Consider the following 19,739-nt stretch of genomic DNA (forward strand, 5'->3'; position numbering starts at 1 on the left):
TAGTCACAGCCTGCAGGAAGACAGTAGGATATGAGCTCCTCTGGGATGAAAAATTAGTCTTAGTGATAAAAATTGGCTCCAGCTACAACAATTATTTTAAAAGTTTTATTTCCTGTTTTCATCACAGCCTTTCATGTATGGTGACTACATAGCCTATGACTGCTGGCTAGGGAAGGTCTATGACTTGAAGAACCAGGTCATCCTCAAGCTCTCCAATGGAGCCAGGTACTTCTCTCCTTCCTCTGGAAGAATGTCCCCCCTGGTTTTCACAATCCTGATCTGTTTTATGAGAACAAGAAACAGTTTGGGCTTCATTTTTACATAGTGATAAGTTATCTGCTTGCATGATATAGAGCAAAAGAATACTTCTTTCTCTGAAAACATTGAGATTCATTGACAACCCTCTGGAAAAGCTGTAGTCTGAAAGGTGGAAATATTTTTCAATCCCAGCAGATCAGTGCTCCAGAACTAAAGCACACTTTAAACTGTGCTTCTCCTCTGCAAAAGCAGCTGTTTAAGATGGGTGGTTGTTCCAGACTATTTCTCAGTAGGAGAGCATAACTTCACCGAGATGCAGGGAGAATTCTTACCTTAAAAAAGGGTCTGTGAAATGATGGAAATTTGCAGGCTTGTGGTTTTTATCAAAAATGAAAAAGCAACCCAATATAGAACAGCTTTCTTTTTCACTGATTTTTTTATAAATGGAAACACAATCCAAAGTCTAGAGAAAGATTTAACCAGAGATATTGAAGGAAATATGTGGTGAAATTTCTGCAAAGCCAGCAGAAGGCTCTGAATTCTGTTTCTCTTGCATGTGAGACAGTGACTTGTGTGCTAACCTTATTCTGTTATTGAGGCCTGTCTTATCCAACAATTTCTTGATGCAAGGGAAGGAAGGAACCAGTGGAGGGCCAAGAGGCGTATGGGCCTGGCAGCTGGGGAATAACCCATCTGTCTTGTAAATTGAGTGTTGACATTGATGTTTAAAACACAACAATCAAATCCCCAATTCTGCAGCCAGCTCTGAGTCTGTCTAAGGGGAATGAGTAATGTGGGAGCTGTAGCAGATGATTAGTGGATGCATCTGAGATTTTTGACTGTGTTACTGTGCAGTTAACCCAGGCTAGAAGGTTCTTAGGTCTGTGTTAAACTAGGAGTGAAAAATAGCCCCACGTCTGTCTGTAATGCCTGCAGTTATTGGTGCAATTTAAAACTTTGTTTGGAATCTTGTACCAGCTCCTGCACAGCTGTGTAAAGTGAGGTACTGCTTGCAAAACCTCTTCCTAATGAATCATTGGAAATGCCACCAGAACTTACTCTGGAAATGAAGCTATTGCTGAAGGAAATATGCCCAAATTGCCTTTAAGTCCCAGCATGGTGTGAGCAACAGATGGGACCTCTGCAGCAGACAGATCTTGTCGAGCACCCAGCCTGTTACTTAGCTTGCTTTTTTACATGTTGAATGGGACCTTTAGATACCTTTAATGCTTTTACAGCTTGTCTATCTATAACCAGTTTTTCTGTGGCCCATGAAAGCTCAGTGATACACTGCTGGGTGCATGGCCAGATGTGCTCAGACTGTCTCAGTTCCTTGGGTGCTGTTTGCTTTTGGAGTAGATGACTTTGGAAGTGTGACCCTGTGTCTCCTGTCTCTTTCCAGGTGTTCCATGAGCACAGAAGATGGAGCCAAGCTGTATGATGTTTGTCCCCACGTCAGTGACTCGGTGAGCTGCTGGCTCTCCTGAGGGTCCTTTTGATCAATTTTGTCTCGGAAACTTTTTGTGCAGGAGAGAGGGAGAAGGCAAAATTCATAGGCATTTATTAATCATAAGAATGTATCACTTACAGTAACAGTTTAAAGGTGATGTTAGTCACGAGCAGGGTTTGAGGAGGTATTACAATTGATACATCCAACTGGTTTCTTTGTAAACAACTTGTGTAACACGCTGTCAGATGGCTGGTGTCAAGGCAGTTCACTCCCTGCTCCTCCTCTCTGCACATGCTTCTAAAGGCTCTTACTCCATTTACTGCTTTTAAAAACTGTTCCTCTTCTGGAAAAAGGGGTTTTGTTTAACAGGTGTTCTGCTAGAAGCAGGTTTTCAGGTCATGTAATGTAATGTCTCTTGTTACTGCAGTCCGTGGCGTTTTTTGAACAGAGACCTGCCACCACACTGGCATTTTCCAAATCACATGGCAGGGAAGGTTTTGCTTGCTTTTGGGTAAAACAGTTTGCTGTGTGATGGGATCTAACCTCTCTCACCTTCAAAGGCTGATGACAGCTTGCTTGTTCTTCCAAAGGGCCTTGCTGCACTCCTGGCAGCAGTGTTGGGAGATGACAGAGAATGACGTGTGATGCTTAGGAACTAGCAAAGCACTGAGCTCTTATCCTTCCCAGCCTTGAAAGCAAAGGTCCCTTTGATCTAAAACTGCACTTCTGCTAAAACTTGATGCCAGCTTGTTGAAGAGTAAATGGAATATCAGTTCAATAGGATGTGCTGCTGTGGTTTTCTGGTTCTGTACAGAAAAGGAGTGCTCTGTCACTCGATATTCTCCAATATCTCAGCCTCTGCTTCTTTGGGTTGTGCAGTGTGTTTTCTGCTCACTAAATGGATGTTGTAGCAACATTTAGCTTCTGGTTACCTAATTTTGAGATGGCTTGTTTTGAGTCAGGCTGCCTTTAAAGTGTACACAGTCCTCTGGGGAATCACAGTTTGGGCTGAATCAGCTGTCTCCAGTGTTACTCTTGATCCTGTGCTCAGAATTGCTGTGTGTTAGATGGGACTTAGATCTTGTCACACTGCTCTTATCCCTTCTGACAAATTACAAGACTTGATGCAGTTTTGTGCTCAGTATTTTATCTACCCTAAACTGCTCTGTCCGCCTCCACACTCTGAATCTCAGTATCAGTGGGAAGGAGCTCTAGGAAAGCAATTGTTGTGTTTACTGTCCTGTTTTTGTTTTCAAAGAACTGTCATATTAACTAATCCACCTGAGACAGGAATAATACTTACACACTAAATTTGACAAGCAGGGGAGTGAGGGCAGACATCCTTTCCCTCTGAAAAATATAGGTGCTTGAATTAGAGCATGGAAAAGAGATGCCCTTGCCCTGCTGACCTTGGCTACCTTGTCACTGAGAACCTCTGTGTGGAAATATGCATCTTTAGTTTCTTGCAAGTACCTTTGCTTCTCCTGCACCAAGTCCTGGTCCTGTTGGGATGTGTGACAGAGCAGGTTGCTATAGGAACTGTGGGGCTGCCTTCAGGAGAGGATGAGATACAGGAGATGGGCATCTTGCAGACTTTACCCTTATAGTTAATTTTACTGATCACAAAAGGTGGAAGGGAAATGCTGGAATATTAAATCTTAGAGTCCTTTATGCTGTTTTTCTCTCCTTTATTTCTCCCACAGGGTCTCTTCTTTGATGATTCATATGGCTTTTATCCTGGACAAGTCCTCATTGGGCCATCTAAAGTGTTCTCCAGTGTGCAGTGGCTCTCGGGTGTGAAGCCTGTTCTGAGCACAAAGAGCAAGTTCAGAGTGGTGGTGGAGGAGGTAAGGACTGATACCCTGACACATGGCCACCTTCTGCCTGCATGGTCCCTGGCTGGCTGTTTGGAGCAGAGTCAGCTTGCCATGGTAACCTCCCAAGAGCAAATGTGCTGTGGCTGTGCTGTTCTGAGGTGACAAATTTCTCACTGGGGACTGGCAGGACTTTGGAGCATCCTAGCAAGGGTCCCTGCTGGCACCCTGTAAAGTGCTCATGTGTCAGCACACTCAGAGGGCAGTACTGCTGATCATTAGGGCAGTAGGAGCACATCTTCTATTGAAACTTAATGTTGCACTCTGTCCAAAAAGGGAGAAATATTGCTGATTCTTTGCTTAAAGAAGGAGCAGCTCCAAGTCCATTAGCATATCTCTTTGTGACATTGGACTGCTGATTTACATGTACCATAGCTTCCTTCCTAAGCCACTGGTCTTTCCTTAAAGTTAAAAGTTGTAGAATCTCTATTGTCAGGGGTCAGGCTGTGGGGGCACTGTGATTGTCCTGGATGTGGTAAAACTTCACTTGCCCATATTAAATGATAAAAGCAGATGTGCCACTTTCCTGTATGTAAACTTTGAGATCTGAGATATGGGTCTGGGAAGGTCTCTGAAATGTGTAATTGCCTTTTCTATCACTGCATTGTAGGTACAGGTGGTAGAACTAAAGGTTACTTGGATCACTAAAAGCTTCTGTCCTGGAGGTACTGACAGTGTGAGCCCTCCTCCCTCAATAATCAGCCAGGATAAGCTGTCCAGGTGAGATCCCTTGGAAACCCCTTTTCAATCCCAGCACTCAGGCCCTACAGACTGTGGGTGACAGGCCTACCAGGTGAAGGGACACAGTGCTGCTGTTTCCAGCAGGATTTTTTTTCCATGTTTCATGCCTGCATATCCCAGAGCTTTAAAAATACGAGAGAACTTCCAAATTAGTTTAGCAGACCCTTGAGTTACCAGCACAAAGGCAAGCATCCTGCTAATGCCAAGTTCTCTCCTGCTGCACGGGTGCACAGGGTGGAGGAAGCTGGCAGGAGCTTCCTTCTTCCCTTGTCCTTTGGCTCCTGCCTGGAGCAGGCTGCAGCTCCGTGTGTGTCAGGGGAGGGGCTCAGGGGTGCGGCTGCAGCCCGGGCTGGTGCTGAGGCAGTAACTGGTGCCCTCTGCAGGCTGCAGCTGCTGGAATGGGCTGGGAAAGCTCAAAAGACAAGTCAGATGAGCAGCAGCACTGTCAGTGTGGGTCCTGCCTGGAGCTCCTGCACTGGAGGGGAACAACTCTCAAATTACAGCAAAAAACCCAAATGTCTCTTGGCAGCTCTCTCTGGGAGGAGGGAGGGGAGCTACAGGGAGAGGAGTGATTTGAGTCCCACCCAAACCCTTTGTATCCCCACCCAGTCCCTGGTGAGATTCCCACTTCTCCTTTAGAATTGTGTGCCTGGGGATGATTTTGGTGTGGTGCTGTGCCAGCCCTGCAGCAGCACTGTTGGTGGGAGGCTGTGCCAGCCTTGTCAAGGCCCTGGGCACTGCTGGGTTCTGTTTCTGTTCTGTGCTCATGGCTCTCCTGTCCTGCCAGGGTAAAGCGTCTGGGCTGCTTTGACCATGCCCAAAGGCAGCTTGGGGAAAGGTGCCTCTACGTGTTCCCAGACAAAGTGGAACCTGCAAAAATCACCTGTGAATGTCCAGAGAGGAATTGTGTCCTGGGTGAAGGATCAGTTGCCAAAAAGGTGAGTTGAGGGGTCGAGGGAGGGGTTGACTTCTCTAAGCATTTGTGGTCACTGTGGCTTTTAAAGCAGAGATCTTCCTGGTAGTCATGTGGTCTGAAATGTGACTCCTGAAGTGGTTGTGAAGAGTAATGGCTTCTTATTGCCAGCAGGGAAGTCACCTTGTGGAGCACTCTGCTCTGGGTGAAGCATGCAGCTACACCTTGAGAGAACATGAACAGGGCCTCAACACAGAAATGTCACCTTGCAGGGGTCAAGTGTGCTCTGACAGCTGGGATTTAAAAACATGTTGTTTTCCTTAGCATTCTCATGGAGCTGAAATGTTCGGTTAAATCCTTACTACAGTGAAACAAGGAAGTTGGTTTTGCTTCCTAGGCCACATGAATCATGCTGTAGTCTGTACCTGCTGGCTGTAGAGCCATGGTGTTCATAGAATAACACGATGTCATCAGTGTGTAGATGGTAACCTCTCTGCATGTTACATGGATTTACTTGTGACCTTCCATGATAGAAAAGTTCAGAACATGCCTAAAATAAGCTGAAGGAGCAAAGCTCACTTTACTTGGGCTAGTGCAGTGCTGCTCCTGAGCAGAGCACTGTGAGCTGCTGGTTTGCAGAGTAGTCTGGTGCAGGTGAAATTTGCAGAGCCCCATGGGTGCTGCTTTTCCTGCACAAAGCTGAGCATTCCCCAGGGTGGCTGGCAGCCTGCTGGGTGCCCAGGCACAGGTCTGACACACGTCTGCTCTGTGCAGGTGAGACGGCTGCTGAAGAAGCAGATCGTGAAGATCATGTCGTGCTCCCCAGAGTCTCAGAGCACAGGTGAAGCCCCTGACAAAGAGTCTGCTGCAGCTGCTGACCAAAAATCAGAAGAGCTTAAGCCTGAATCCAAGTGTGAGCTGGATGACTCTTCCAACAGTGCACCAAGTCCTGGGGAGAGAAAGGAGGAGCAGCCTGAAGAAACAGGGAAGGAGAAGGGGGGAGCAGCAGCACGGCAGCAGCAGCAGCCCCCCTTTCTCCTGAAGGATGAAGGGCTGCCTGACTACAGGCTGCAGTCCATGGAGCAGGATGCTGATGATGAGGCAGCTGATGACACTGATGACACCAGTTCTGTCACCTCTTCTGCCAGCTCCACTGCCTCATCCCAGAGTGGCAGTGGCACCTGCCGCAAGAAGAGCATCCCTCTTTCCATCAAAAACTTAAAGAGGAAGCACAAGAAGAAGAAGACCAAGGTTTCACGAGAGTTTAAGCCAGGAGACAGGTGAGCTGGATTTCCAAAATCTCCCTTCCCCAAGTGTGCAGCTGTAAAGCAGCACCTGAACTTGGGTGCAGGATGATGGGGAGTTTGGGGTCTGCTTGGTAGTAACTGACAGCAGTTATCTTGTGATGACTGTGCAGTGGCCTGTGTGGCATCAGCTTGGTCTCAGTCCAGCTTCTGATGAAACTGGGGCCATGTGACCTGACACTGATGCTATTCCATTTCAGCTGTGCCTCAGGGCATCGACAGCATATCTGTGCTGTGCTAGATTCTGTGTGATGACACTAATTGGTTACCTTATTGGCAGCTTCTGCAGAGAGGCTGAGGACAGACCATGCTAGGAATGGACAGCTTATCCTGGAGAGCTGTCTCCAGAGCAGCACAGAGCTCTGAGCTGGCATGTCGTAGTGCTGCTGTGGTCTCTGTTATCCTGGCCCTGCTCTGCAGAGATCTGCGATTTTTGCCAGCAGTATACTTCTTAATATTAGAATTTTTTAAGGAATAAATTGCACTCACTCCTTGAGAGCCTTGGAGGAATTTATTTCAGTAGCTTGAGGGAGAGAGCACTGCATGTATCTGCCCATTTCTAGATAAAACTGGATGTCAGCAGCTTTTGCCTTTAACTTAGGAATGTTTAAACTGTTTTCATGGGATGGAAGGACATCTGACAAGTGGTCTGTCTGTCTGCAGGCTTTCCTGGGCTGCTTAGCTGTGTACAGATTCTGCATCAATTGGTGCAAGAGAACATGGGAGAGTTCTCCCAGGAAAGTGACATTATCAAAGATTATTCAAGAGATTCACTAGTTTGAGAATGTCACGAACTTCATTGGCATTTTTTGTAGGTATTTAGCCTTGCCAGTGAGTGATTCTTGTAGTCTATGTAAGTTCTGGAGAAATTAGATTTGAAGGTCACAAAGCCCAGCAGAGCAGCATCCAAGTGTGAGAAAAAAACGGGAGTGTGTGATAGAGTTCCTGGGAACGAATTCTCAGTTCACTCCTCATGTCTCACTCCCCCGCTGAGTGTCTCTGTTTTACTGAAGGTTTTGCTAAGGAGAGCATAGCTAGGGCACCTGGTGGCTCCCTGTACCCTACAGGCAGAGGGGAGAAATCCCTGTGTCAGCCCCAAGAAGTTCCAGTGCTGGATCAGGGCAGCTCCATACAAGGAGATGCAGAGATAACCGTGACACAGAGTAGGAGTTAGAGGAGCACAGACTGAGAGCCCCCAGCTGATGCTCTGAAGGGTGCATGGGGCAGCTGGGCACAGCTCAGTGTGAGGGGCCAGTGCTGTTGAATATTCCTCTGGGGTGCTGAGGAATCAGAGACGTTTCTCTGCTCATCAGAGATGTTCTGCCAGGTACTGCTGAGAAATGCTTGGGCTGCCTGCACTTGGTGATGCACATGTGATGTGTCAGCTCCTGGGCAGTCTGGCTGCAGAGGCCAGCTCAGCATGTGGCTTTGCCATCAGTGAGTGACCTGCTGCAGCTCTCTGTGCAGTGCACAGACTGCTGGATATCTTTTAGTGAGGACATACAAGGATTTTTATTAACATCAAGTCTTGATTTTTGTTTAAAGCCACCATTGGCAGACAAGAGTGCCTCATTTCCTTGCACCGCTTTTCCACTCCTATCCTCAGCTGCACGTGTCCTATGTTCCCCAGAAACCATCTTGTTGCATATCACACACACACTTGGCCTGTTACAGACCCTTCTCTGATAATTTCTGCCATTGAGTGCTGGCCTGCTAAAACTTCATCTTGTTTCCACTTAAAAATATTTCTGTGACATTCAGAAAAACAGGGCTGGGGACAAACAGCTGTATTTGCCTATTGTATCTTCATTCTGATTTGGTTCTGAAACCAGCATGAATCCAGCACTTGTGTTATTCTGGAAGGCCTGGCCAGCAAAGTAAAGGGAAGATTTAAAGCCAGTGTGGGGTTTGGTTTGTTCTGTTTTGTAGGATTTGGTTTGTTCTGTAGGAGAGATGAAATTAGTGGAAGGCTCATTAGAAGAGTGTCCAGCTAGGCTGCCCCTCCTGCCCCAAGCACTTTGCCTTCTCAAGCATCCCTGTCAAGCCCCACAGCAGAGAACCAGCATGTTGTCCATTGTGGTGTGTTTGGGTTTAATTTCTGAGCTACAGAGACACGTGTGTGTTTGAACAGCTGGGGAGGACGTTTTTCTCTTTTAAACAAAATCCTTTTGCTTTACTCATATTCAATGTGTAGCCTCTTTCCTTTGTTTTGTTTTGTTTTTTTTTTCTCTCTGGAAGGGCTGTGATGATTTGTCTTTCCAGTCATGTGTTCTTCTAGTTTCAAAGACTCCTCAGAGCTGGAAGGTGCTCCAGTGGAGAAGATCTCAAACTTCAAACTATTTGAAGCTCCTGTCATGCTTCTGTCAGGGGCAGAAAGTGGGTCCTGGTAGATGTTAATTTGTTAATGCCTCTATAGGAATAAAATTTGTTAATGCCTCTATAGGAATAAAAGTGAACTCAGCAGGAGCTTCCTGGAAAGTCAGTGCTCCTTCAGCAGTGTAACACCTGCAGGGGTTGAGAGCCCATCAGAACAAAGCTGCTGTGTAGCTGTGTCCATGTGCTCTGCTTGGGGTTTCCTGACTTGCTTCCCAGCCTGCTGATCCATGTACCTTTGTGTTGCTGAGGTCCATCTTGATCCCTGATGTTCCCTTTGGTAATTCATTGCCTTTTCGTGCTGCCAGGGTTGCTGTGGAAGTGGTGACCACGATGACTTCAGCTGATGTGATGTGGCAGGATGGCACCGTGGAGACAAACATCCGCTCCAACGAGCTGATCCCTGTCCATCACCTGGACAACAACGAGTTCTGCCCTGGAGATTTTGTGGTGGACAAAAGAGGTATTGGGTGTCAGAGCAATGCTTTTAATTGCAAAGTATTGTTCAGTTTGGATCCCCTAATTTGTTGTGTAGCTGTTATTGCTCACTTGAGGTGGGCACCTGACAGGGACAGCAGTGACTCAGCTGACTTGGTGGGAATGGCAGCAGAGAACCATTATTTACATACCAAAGTTGAACTATGACAACAGGAAGGATGTGGAAAGAATAAATACCAAGGATCCAAACTAGGATTTTCAGTATTTCTGCAGAGTGGGAGTTGCCCACCTTGAAAGGGCCAACAGCTCTGAGCTCTGTCCCAGATTGAGGGGACAAACAAACAGCTTACCTCAGGCTGTTTTCTCTGTATGGCTGATCTATCATGACCCTCACGTTTTTTTCATGGAGAGTTTTGGGATCCAGAGGCCTCTTCTTGTATCCCTTTTCTTCACCAAACCTAGTGAGGGCTGCAGGACAAGTTCAAGGAGACATAGAGCTTTTGGATATGAAATATTGATGAAGCCATCTGACTCTCAGCTCCTTTTCTAGCAAGGGTAGACCCTCAGCAGTGGGGACCAGAAGACACTCAGGTTGGGAAGCAGGAAAGCTGGCTTAGCATAAATAGAGGCTGTTTTATGTGGCCATTTCTGATGAGTAATGTCTGACTGGTCTGGGTTACACGTAGTCTGTGGAAACTAAAGTTACCCATCAGCTCCCGCTCTACCATTCTAGTTTGGCAACAATTCTCACTGTGTAGGAAGAAGTGTTTTTTCCTCATGCCATTCACAAGTGGAAGGCTTTAGCCATGAGAGCCCAGGAGCTGACAGCCTCAGTCACTGAGCAAAGTCTGTGCTCCTTTGCCTGATTTGTCTGTTTTCTTCCCTGTCATTGTGACCAAAAGCTCAGAGCTCCCAGGACCCTGGCTTGTATGGAGTGGTGCAGTCTGGGGACCACATCGGCCGTACCTGTGTGGTGAAGTGGTTCAAGCTGAAACCCAGTGGAGATGATGTGGAGGTAAGTGCAGGAGTCAGTACCTGCTGCAACCAGCTAAGAGAAAGCAGCCACAAAATAACACAAGCCTCACAGATAACAGAGATAAGCCTGGAAATCAGCTCTGCATTGATTGTGTGTCCTCAAGGAAGGGAACAGTGCTTATGGGCCTGGGAGATTTAGCTAGAGGTGATGTCACTTCATATTTGTAGATGCCTGTGAGGTATCAAAGACCAGGCAGATAATTTACATCCCATGGTATCATCAGGTTCTGGTATGGATGAATATTTTTGCTTAAGTTGTCACAGACAATTGATTTCTTGAGTTCACTATAAGAATTTTTCCTGCCTGTGTCTTTGAATGGTTCATAGGAATAGGATCAATCTGTTGCACATTATTGTGCTTGCCTCTGCCAGGTACTATTGCCCATAGTCAACCTTTTTCTTGGGATTTGTGGGAATGCTGTATTTTCCAGAGTCTTGATAGACTGCAGTCTAGTTGGAGATGAGAGGGGGCCTCTCTCTGCTGCTTTGTCTTAGCCTGCCAGAGCACATTGTCATAACTGAGCAGGGCCCATCACATGCAGAGGCAGAACATGTGTCTGGCCCAGGGTTATGCTTCTCTTATTTCTCATAATTCATGAGGTCCTAACTCTCTTTCTCCAGGAGAAATCAAGGGAAAGATGTTTCCCATTAAATGACAATTAAATGACAATTTAAATGACAATTCCCATTAAATGACAATTTTTTTTTCATATACTTCCTCTTGCATTGGATAATTTCAAAAGTAAGCTCTTGCCCTTTGGGCCCCAGTGAACTGCTTTGAGAAATCTGGGTGTTCAGAAGGGAATAAAGCACTGTGGTTGCACATCTCCTTGTCATGGTGACATGAACCCTGAGGTAAAAGTGAGGGTGAGCAGATGAGACAGAATTTCTGCTTGCTTTCACTGTTGTGCCTTGATCCACTGGACGAGGTGACAGAGAGGGACAGCAGCAGCCCCTTGCAGACTGTGAAAAGGGATCAAACAAAACACCAAGTGCTTTGGAGGGCTGTGGGTGTGTTCTGGGGGTCAGTGCAGCCTGGTGGGGCTGACGTGTGGCTGTGTCTGGGTGCAGCTGATCGGGGAGGAGGAGGACGTGAGCGTCTATGACATCGCCGACCACCCCGACTTCCGCTTCCGCACCACCGACATCGTCATCCGCATCGGCAACTCCGACGGAGCCGCGGCCAAGGAGGACGAGGTGGGTCCTGGGTCACCAGCTGCTGGTGGAGACACTTGGAAAGGTTGATAGGAAGGTGTTAGACCCTGCACTGGCATCCTAAATAAACTCCCTAGCTTCCTGATTTTGTATTGGTGTCCCCTGCTGTCATGAGTAACACATCAGAGCTCTGTCTGGTGGAGATGCAACCTTGAAATGCTTTGACCTTGATGACAGTCTGCAGCAGAGCAAGAGTGAAGCTGAGACCAGGACTGAACATATGCCTGAGGGCTTTTCATAGAACTCTTGCTTAGGATTTCAGAGTAACTTGTAACAAAAGGATATTCTGTGGGTTCCTGAGCAGCCATGAGGTGGATTTGTCATGAAACCTGTTTCACTTGGCAACAGAAGGCAGGGGTTCAGCTATGGTGGCTGAGCTATGTTCATGTTAATTTTGTTGAGCTGATTGATTTCCTTGGGGGAAGAAGGAACAATTTATATTGTAGACAAAACACCTCTGGAGAGACTTCCAGCTTTTGAGCCTGCTGCCCTAAAAATGTGTTAAAAGGTGTAGTGTGGCTCTAGCAGCACAAAACACATCCCAGCCTGCTCAGCTGACCTAAATAACCTGCTGCAGGGTGAGGTGCTCCTTGCCTGCACAACCTGCAAGACTATGACTTGTTTGTTCATGCCTGTGCTCTCTCTCTGAGGAGCCCCTGGTGCTGGGTGTTGGGGGAGCTGAGGGCACCCCACTAGAGGGCACCCCCATCCCACAGAGGATGTATCCCTTGCTGGCACTGAAAGGCTGCTGGTCCTGTCCAAGATCAGGATCTCCTGCCAGACCAGCGCTCCTGCTCCTTGTGGAGAAGAGTTCTCCCCACCTCCATGGCAGAGTTGTGTGGTTTCTGTATGCAGGATGCAGGTGTTGCTCTAGGTGGTTCTCCAGCTGGGGAATTGTTTCTCAAATCCTTCCTGCTCTGCACTGAGGTGCCTGGGGAAGAAAAGGGACTGACAAACCACTCTTGTCTCCACAGCCCTCGGTCGGACAGGTGGCTCGTGTGGATGTCAGCAGCAAGGTGGAAGTGGTGTGGGCTGACAATTCCAAGACTATCATTTTGCCTCAGGTGAGGTCCTGTTCCAGCTCCCAATATCACTGTAACTCTTAGCTGAATGACAAGATGTAGACTTAAACCGTAAGTGTAGAGAGATTCACTGGGTTAGGGACTCTTGCTCTGTTGATTGGTGCAGTCCCATGTGATAGGGTGACTTCCCAATTCTGTTATCACAGGAAAATCCTTTTGTCAGGAGGCAACTAGTTGGTCATAACTGCTCTCTAATCTAGTGATTAGGATAGCCTGGACAGGCTCTTTTTGCCTTCACAAGTGCCTCCCAGCTCTGCCCACAGCCCTGCTCCTGGCCTCAGGCACCTGGAGCTTGGCAGAGCTCAGGGATCACTGGTTCTGACTGGAGCCTGGGTTAGTGCATTGCCCAACCAGAGCACTGCCAAAAGACTATTGCATGTTCTGTCTCTCTTGTGAAATGCCACCATAGGGGGGTTTTTGCTAAAGAAACTCCTCCAGAAGCTGGGCCAGAGCCACAAACTGTCACCTTAGCTAACCTAGGGATCAGACTCAAATCTTACCCCAGGCAGGGAAGGAAAGGGTTGAATGCAAGCTGAAAAATACAGATACAGCCACACTGCCAATCCACTGCACCCTGCAGATTTGTCTGGGGTTCTTTTAAGGCTTTTGTTGTAATGTCTTGTACTCATACGTGCTGCTCCCCATACAGTTTCATCCCATCTCTTCTCGTTGCCTGGAATGAAGGCAGACAGCCTAAAGATACAAGACAGCCTACATCTGTGGAGTCCATTCTGTCACTGACAGAGCAGCCACTGCCTCCACTGCAGAGATGCCTTAGCAAGTACAATGTACTTGAGCAAGATCCCTTTCTAAACCAAGCAGCTCTGCATTAATTACAGTAGAATAGTCAATGCCTGCACTGTGGCAGTGGACTGGGGCGTACAAAGCAGGCTGCTGTCTCCCTTCCCCGTTGTCACATGTGCTTGGATCACAGGCACAATCAGAGGTCTGATGCCTGCTCCACAAAGGGCTGTTCTCACACTGCAGTGCTGGGGCTCTGCAGCAGCTCCTGCTGTGTCACGCCAGTCCCTTCGATTCTGCTCCTCTGCGTAATTACAGGAGTTAGGGAAATGTCAGGAGCATGAATTATCAGTTGGTAAAACCATGATTTATCAATGCCTGACCATGTGCCCAGAGACGAGCTGTCTGGGTGCTTTTTCACAGCTCTAAAAATAAAGATGGCATAACAGGCTAATTAACTTTCCAACTCAGATTTGGATTAGCTTTGAGGGCAGTGAGTTTTGATGGCTTTTCGTGCCTGCAGTCACTTGGGTTGAACCCAGCTAACCTCTGCTGGCTGCCTGTCTCTGGGTGGCACAGGACTGGCTCAACAGGCCTGGTTCACTTGAAGGCTTTGACAAGATGACTGAGGGTCCCTGTGCTTTAGCCTCTGGGGTTGTATCCTGCAAGATTAAGAGGATTCTTGGGCTGTCACTCAAGTATCAGAAGTTCATGGATAAAATGCTCCCATCTTGTCACTGCAAACACAGCCCTGTAAAGGTGTTCTTGCTCCCCTGGTTCTGTGTTGGTGCTTAAACTGGAGGAGGTCTGTAAACCTCTGCAGAGAGACCTCCTGAGATGTAGCATGTGCAAAAGCAAGTTGTAGGAGGTGAGGCTGGATGGAGTGGGGATGTGTTCGGCTTCCAGTAGTGAGAGGGAAGAGAGCATTTTATGTAAGTGCTTATTCAGCAATTTGGGTGAGGCTCCATTGTCCCAGCTGAATTTTAAGCAGTAGCCTCATATAACAGCTAAAGCAGCCTAGCAAGGCTCTGTTGGCAAGTACTGTGTGCCACAGGAGAGGAGAGCTGCTACAGGAATGTGTTCTTGGTTCCAGCATTGTCTCTCTGGAAGGACAGAGTGTGGAGGCAGCCAAACCAGGGCTCTGTGCCAACACAGTTGCTGGTGCAGAAGCAGGACCAGAAATACCAACTCCTCACATGATACCAAATACCTTCTGAGCTCTGTGTTCTGAAACCCTGGGGCATCCAGGGAGCTGTGGGGCACCTGCCTGCTCTCCAAGGCTGGATCTCAGACACTGGGAGCACTGCAGCCCATCTAGAACTTGCCCTAGTTTTACCCCCAATGCCATAGTTTGGAAAAGTGGAGGATGGGACTGTGTGGTTTCATAATCTGTGCCAGTATAGATGGAATGGGTTTAAACAGCCCAAACAATTCCAAATGGAAACTCCTTTTTCATTACTTACTTTTAAAAACAACTAAAACTGTGCTTCAGCCTAAAGTCTTGTGTAACTCTGTTCTCCTTTAGCACTTGTACAATATTGAATCAGAAATTGAGGAGTCAGACTATGATTCTGTTGATGGCAGCACCAGCGGGGCATCCTCAGAGTGGGAGGATGAAAGTGACAGCTGGGAGACAGATAATGGCCTCATGGAAGATGACCACCCAAAGATTGAGGACTTTGAGCCTGAGGAACCAGCAGCAGAAGAGGTGAAAAAAGTAGAAGAACAAGTCCAGGGAGCTGTGGCTATGGCAGTTGCAGATCTTGCTACAGAAAAAGCTGGCAAGGATGGAGCCCCAAAGAGCTTCCGGGAACTAAAGGAGGCCATCAAGATCTTGGAAAGCCTGAAAAATATGACTGTGGAGCAGCTGCTGACTGGCTCTCCCACCTCCCCAACTGTGGAACTGGAAAAACCCACTCGAGAGAAGAAGTTCTTGGACGATATTAAAAAGCTGCAGGAAAACCTAAAGAAGACCTTGGATAATGTGGCTATTGCTGAGGAGGAAAAGATGGAAGCCATGGTAGAGACGGAGAAGAAGGAAGAAAAAGCAGAGGCACAGACACCAGTGAGGTCAGAGTGGCCCAGTGAGACGCCAGTGCTCTGCCAGCAGAGTGGAGGGAAGCCTGGAGTCACCTTCACCAGTGCCAAGGGAGAAGTGTTCTCTGTGTTGGAGTATGCTCCAGGTGAGTGTGGGACACTCAGTCCTTCACTGCTCTCGTGCAGTGTTGCTTTATCTAAAACCTTTGCCTCAAACCTTTTGGATTCTGTATCCTCTCTTTTTCGTAGTCCTTTTCATAGCTCATTAACTAGAGAAGAGAAATTAAGCCAACTTCTGTAGCACAGTGTGTGCTGGGACCTAAGCATGGCTTTTAGATAGTATCTCTAGGCACTCTTGCACCTTCCCAAGCCTCAGAAGTGTGCTTCCCTCTTTCCCAGGGTGGTGACTAACATTGGAGGGCTGCAGACATCAGTTGCTTTCAGACATTTCCTTGCAAGTTACAGGGTTTGTTCAGGCTTTTTTTTCAAGGCTGAATTGGTTGAGAAGCAGAGCAAAACCAGCTGCTGTTCTTGTGCTGGGTGTCCTTATTCACTGGCACCAGTGTTAGTGGCCAGGAATAAAAAAAGAGCATCTGGCTGTGTGGAACATTGGTGACAGTGGAGCCCAAGGTGCTCCAGCCAGGCCAGACCTGGGTGGGAAGGGTGACCAGACTGTTGTGAAGCTGCAGGTGTGGGCAAGGGAAAGTGGGGAGCTGTGTTAGATTTGGCAGGGCCATGGTTCTGTGGGATTGTCCCAGCTGTGTGGGACAAGTTTCCTTGCTGGGCCACAGGGGACGGCATTGTGTGGGACAGTGAGAACAGGAGATGCAGGTTGTGGTTCTACTGTGTGAGAAATCATCTCTCCTGCCTCCTGGCTCAGCACCAAAGCAAGTGAACTCCTCTCTTCCACTTGATGCATATTACACATGGGTAGATTTGCCTTCATGAGGAACCTGTGGCAGTTTCCAAAGGCAGGCTGTAATTGTTGTCTTCTTTGTCCCACAGATTCCCATGCCTTCAAGAAAATGGAGTTCCAGCCCCCAGAAGCCAAGAAGTTCTTCAGCACCGTGCGGAAGGAGATGGCTCTGCTGGCCACCTCCCTGCCCGATGGCATCATGGTGAAAACCTTCGAGGATCGAATGGCAAGTGCCAGCTCTCAGATGCCTCTGTGCTGGTGCTGGGCTCAGCATCCAGATCCCTTTCTTTGGAATTCCCTGCTTAGCCCTAATCCTTTGCATTAGAGCTGCAGGAATGTGTGCATCGTGTGAAACAGGGCTGTAATTACCCAAAATGGCTGCTTTTGCATTCCCTGAGTCAGGGTGGCAAAAAAGGAGCTGCTGATTGCAGGGAGCCTGTTCTGGGTGCTGAGTGGGAAGACAGCCAGCAGGGACTGTGTCAGCAGGGAGTAAATTTGGGATTTTTGGCTCTCCTCAAAGCCCTGTTTCAGTTGCATAGGTTCAGTTTGCTCTCAGGGTGCAACTTCTGGCAGGGGAAGGTGCCTGAGATGTGTTGCCTGACCTGACACTTGAAAGGGCCAAGTCAATCACATCCCCACTCTCCCTCCATGTAAATACAGCTCTGCCAGGGTAAGAGGGTGTTTCCCAGTGCCTGACCTCCTGCCTCTCCCCACAGGATCTCTTCTCAGCACTTATCAAAGGGCCCACACGCACACCCTATGAGGATGGCCTGTTCCTCTTCGATATCCAGCTCCCCAACATCTACCCCGCTGTGCCGCCTCTCTTCCGCTACCTCTCCCAGTGCAGTGGGAGGCTCAATCCCAACCTCTACGACAATGGCAAAGTGTGTGTCAGCCTCCTGGGGACCTGGATAGGCAAGGTAATGCTGTCCTCCACCTGCCCCTGCAGAGCAGGGCTTGTGCTGGGCTGCTTTTGGAACAAGTCACTTCTTACCAGACCTGGGTGACTTCTCTCTGAGCTTGAGCTGGGGTGGCCTGGGCTTTGGGCACTGCTTTAGGTGTCTGGAGCAGATAACTGGTGTCATTTGGCTTTTTCTGGGTCTGTATTTGGCTCAACTGTCTCTCCTCAATGAGAAGTCTGTGGTCAGTCCAGCCATAGCAGAGATGCCAACACCAGCATGGGGTGTGCCTGTGGGTTAGGGCTCTGTCTTCCACACTGTGGACAAATCATGTGGTACAAAGTCCAGCTGGAGACTTTGAATAAGCAGAGGCAGGGGAATAGGTTTTGAGCAGGACAGGGCAGCTGGGAGAGGTTTGGAACTGATGGCTGGTGTGTAAGTTTACACAGTTCCAGACAGAACGGGCCTGAGGGGGTGTGGTGCTGGTAAAAAAATAACGGAGAGATGTGTTGTTGAGATGGGACACCAGCACATCACGTGCTCCTGGAGTCAGCTCCTTATTCCTGCTTTGAGCCACAGGATGTCAGCAACAGGAATGCAGAGCTGGGGCCTCACTTCATCTGACAATAGTCACAGAGCAAACTGGTGGTGCTTCAGCCCTTTAACATATTTGTGTTTGCATTTCAGGGGACAGAAAGGTGGACCAGTAAATCCAGTCTCCTTCAAGTACTCATCTCCATCCAAGGTAAATGCTCCTGCCAAGCCTGTGGGGCAGGAAAAGGCAGAGGGAGGAAGGGATGTTGATTTATGGGGGCATACAATTGGGATCTGCCACCCCAGTGGGGTTAGTGCTGCCTTTTGGTCTCACCTTGCTGGACAAAGCAGTGTCCTTATCTCTGCTTGAGCAGTGGAAGCAGGAGCCAGCTCTTCTCATGCCCAGAGTTCTGGCTGCATCCCAGGGCTCTGACACAATGCTTTCCCTTTTCTCACTGCAGCAGCCAAGCACGGAGTTGTCTGCTTGTTACTCTGAGCTGACAGAGGTGAACCACCGTGTCCTCAGCCTGTTACCAAAGTTAGTTGAAGTTGCCAAACTGGGCCTCGTTTGCAGGACTTTTTTTTATCCCCACTGAGTCACCCGCCCATCCTACTTGGGACATGTTTTGCACATGATGCTGGTGTTTATGCTCCTGCCAAAGCAGAGAATAATCAGGGGTGTGCCTAGACGAGCCCCAGGGCTTCCTGCCATGGGGCTTTGCTCTGCCCCATCCAGTTTGGGAGCAGACACACTAAATCACATAAATTCCTCCTGGGTGACTTTCTGTGCAGGGAGCTCAGGCATGTGATGAGAAACCTTTGACACAGAGCAAGGGTTCCTATTGACTGGAGGCAGCTCCTGCTCCTCTGAACTCCCACAGTCCACCTGTATCCTCCTGTGGGAAGGACACCACAATAAAAGCCTTTTCTCGTTTCCAAAGCTAAGGATCCAAATTTAGAAAATGAAATACTGAATGTTTTACTGGAGCAACTTGGTGTTAGGGGAAAATCTCCTCTCCTGCTGCCTGGTTTTTGAGAGACACATGATGTCCCCAGCTCTAATGCAACTTATGGCAGGCTGCCAGCAGCCTGGCAGTTCTGGGGCTATTGCTACATACCTGTAATTTCATTAGACCAGAAGTAAGCAGGAGAAATCTTGGTAAAGGTGACTTGTCACAGTCTTCTGTGTCTCAGAACTGTAATGTCTGGTGGACTCTGTTGGATAGAGCAGAACCTGGCCAGCTCAAATCCTGTTGATGCAGTCTGGCCTTTGTTCTGGTTTAGAGGAGGAGGAAAATAAAAGCTTTTGTTGTGTTTGTGGGGTTTTCTGCAGGAGGGAAGTGAAAGGAGCTGAGAAACCTCTCCCTTCCTGCCCTTTTGAACTCCTCTGCTGTTGTGTGCCCTCTGCATTGTGCTGGCAGAGGGCTCTTCTTGCCAGCCAAGGAACCTGGGTGCCACTCCCTGCAGAGTCTGAGGTCCCTACCACATCACACCAGACCTTTGCATCCTGCAGCTTCTGGGGGTTCAGCCTGGCCTGTGCCTGAGCCTCCTGGCAGGAGCGGGCTGGCAGGGGATGGTGATGATGTTCCTGCTTTAACCCCTTGCTGTCCGCTCTCCCGCAGGTCTCATCCTGGTGAACGAGCCCTACTACAACGAGGCGGGCTTCGACAGCGACCGGGGGCTGCAGGAGGGCTACGAGAACAGCCGCTGCTACAACGAGATGACGCTGATCCGCGTGGTGCAGTCCATGATGCAGCTGCTGCGCCGGCCCGTCGAGGTCTTCGAGCACGAGATCCGGGAGCATTTCCGCTGCCACGGCTGGCGCCTGGTGTCCCGCATCGAGTCCTGGCTGGAGACCAACGAGCTGGTGGAGCGCAGCCACGAACAGGCCAACGGGGCGGATTCTGCCTCCCTCCTGTGCGCAGAGCG

The 19,739-nt window shown here is 48.6% G+C and overlaps 1 protein-coding gene across 1 annotated transcript in view; it reads left to right on the forward strand.

Moving 5' to 3' along the window:
- Positions 1 to 19,739, forward strand: part of UBE2O (ubiquitin conjugating enzyme E2 O) — a 29,160-nt gene that overhangs the window by 5,758 nt on the left and 3,663 nt on the right. Inside the window, exons 3-17 of the mRNA XM_031059910.1 lie at positions 128 to 225; positions 1,661 to 1,724; positions 3,412 to 3,555; positions 4,193 to 4,302; positions 5,111 to 5,261; positions 6,011 to 6,516; positions 9,222 to 9,376; positions 10,254 to 10,366; positions 11,458 to 11,583; positions 12,576 to 12,665; positions 14,950 to 15,607; positions 16,467 to 16,603; positions 17,094 to 17,297; positions 17,964 to 18,021; positions 19,433 to 19,731. Coding sequence (XP_030915770.1) covers positions 128 to 225; positions 1,661 to 1,724; positions 3,412 to 3,555; positions 4,193 to 4,302; positions 5,111 to 5,261; positions 6,011 to 6,516; positions 9,222 to 9,376; positions 10,254 to 10,366; positions 11,458 to 11,583; positions 12,576 to 12,665; positions 14,950 to 15,607; positions 16,467 to 16,603; positions 17,094 to 17,297; positions 17,964 to 18,021; positions 19,433 to 19,731 — 2,913 coding nt within the window. The remainder of the gene's footprint in view (positions 1 to 127; positions 226 to 1,660; positions 1,725 to 3,411; positions 3,556 to 4,192; positions 4,303 to 5,110; positions 5,262 to 6,010; positions 6,517 to 9,221; positions 9,377 to 10,253; positions 10,367 to 11,457; positions 11,584 to 12,575; positions 12,666 to 14,949; positions 15,608 to 16,466; positions 16,604 to 17,093; positions 17,298 to 17,963; positions 18,022 to 19,432; positions 19,732 to 19,739) is intronic.

The sequence above is a fragment of the Geospiza fortis genome, unplaced genomic scaffold (assembly GCF_000277835.1).
Source record: "Geospiza fortis unplaced genomic scaffold, GeoFor_1.0 scaffold244, whole genome shotgun sequence".
Lineage (NCBI taxonomy): Eukaryota > Metazoa > Chordata > Aves > Passeriformes > Thraupidae > Geospiza > Geospiza fortis.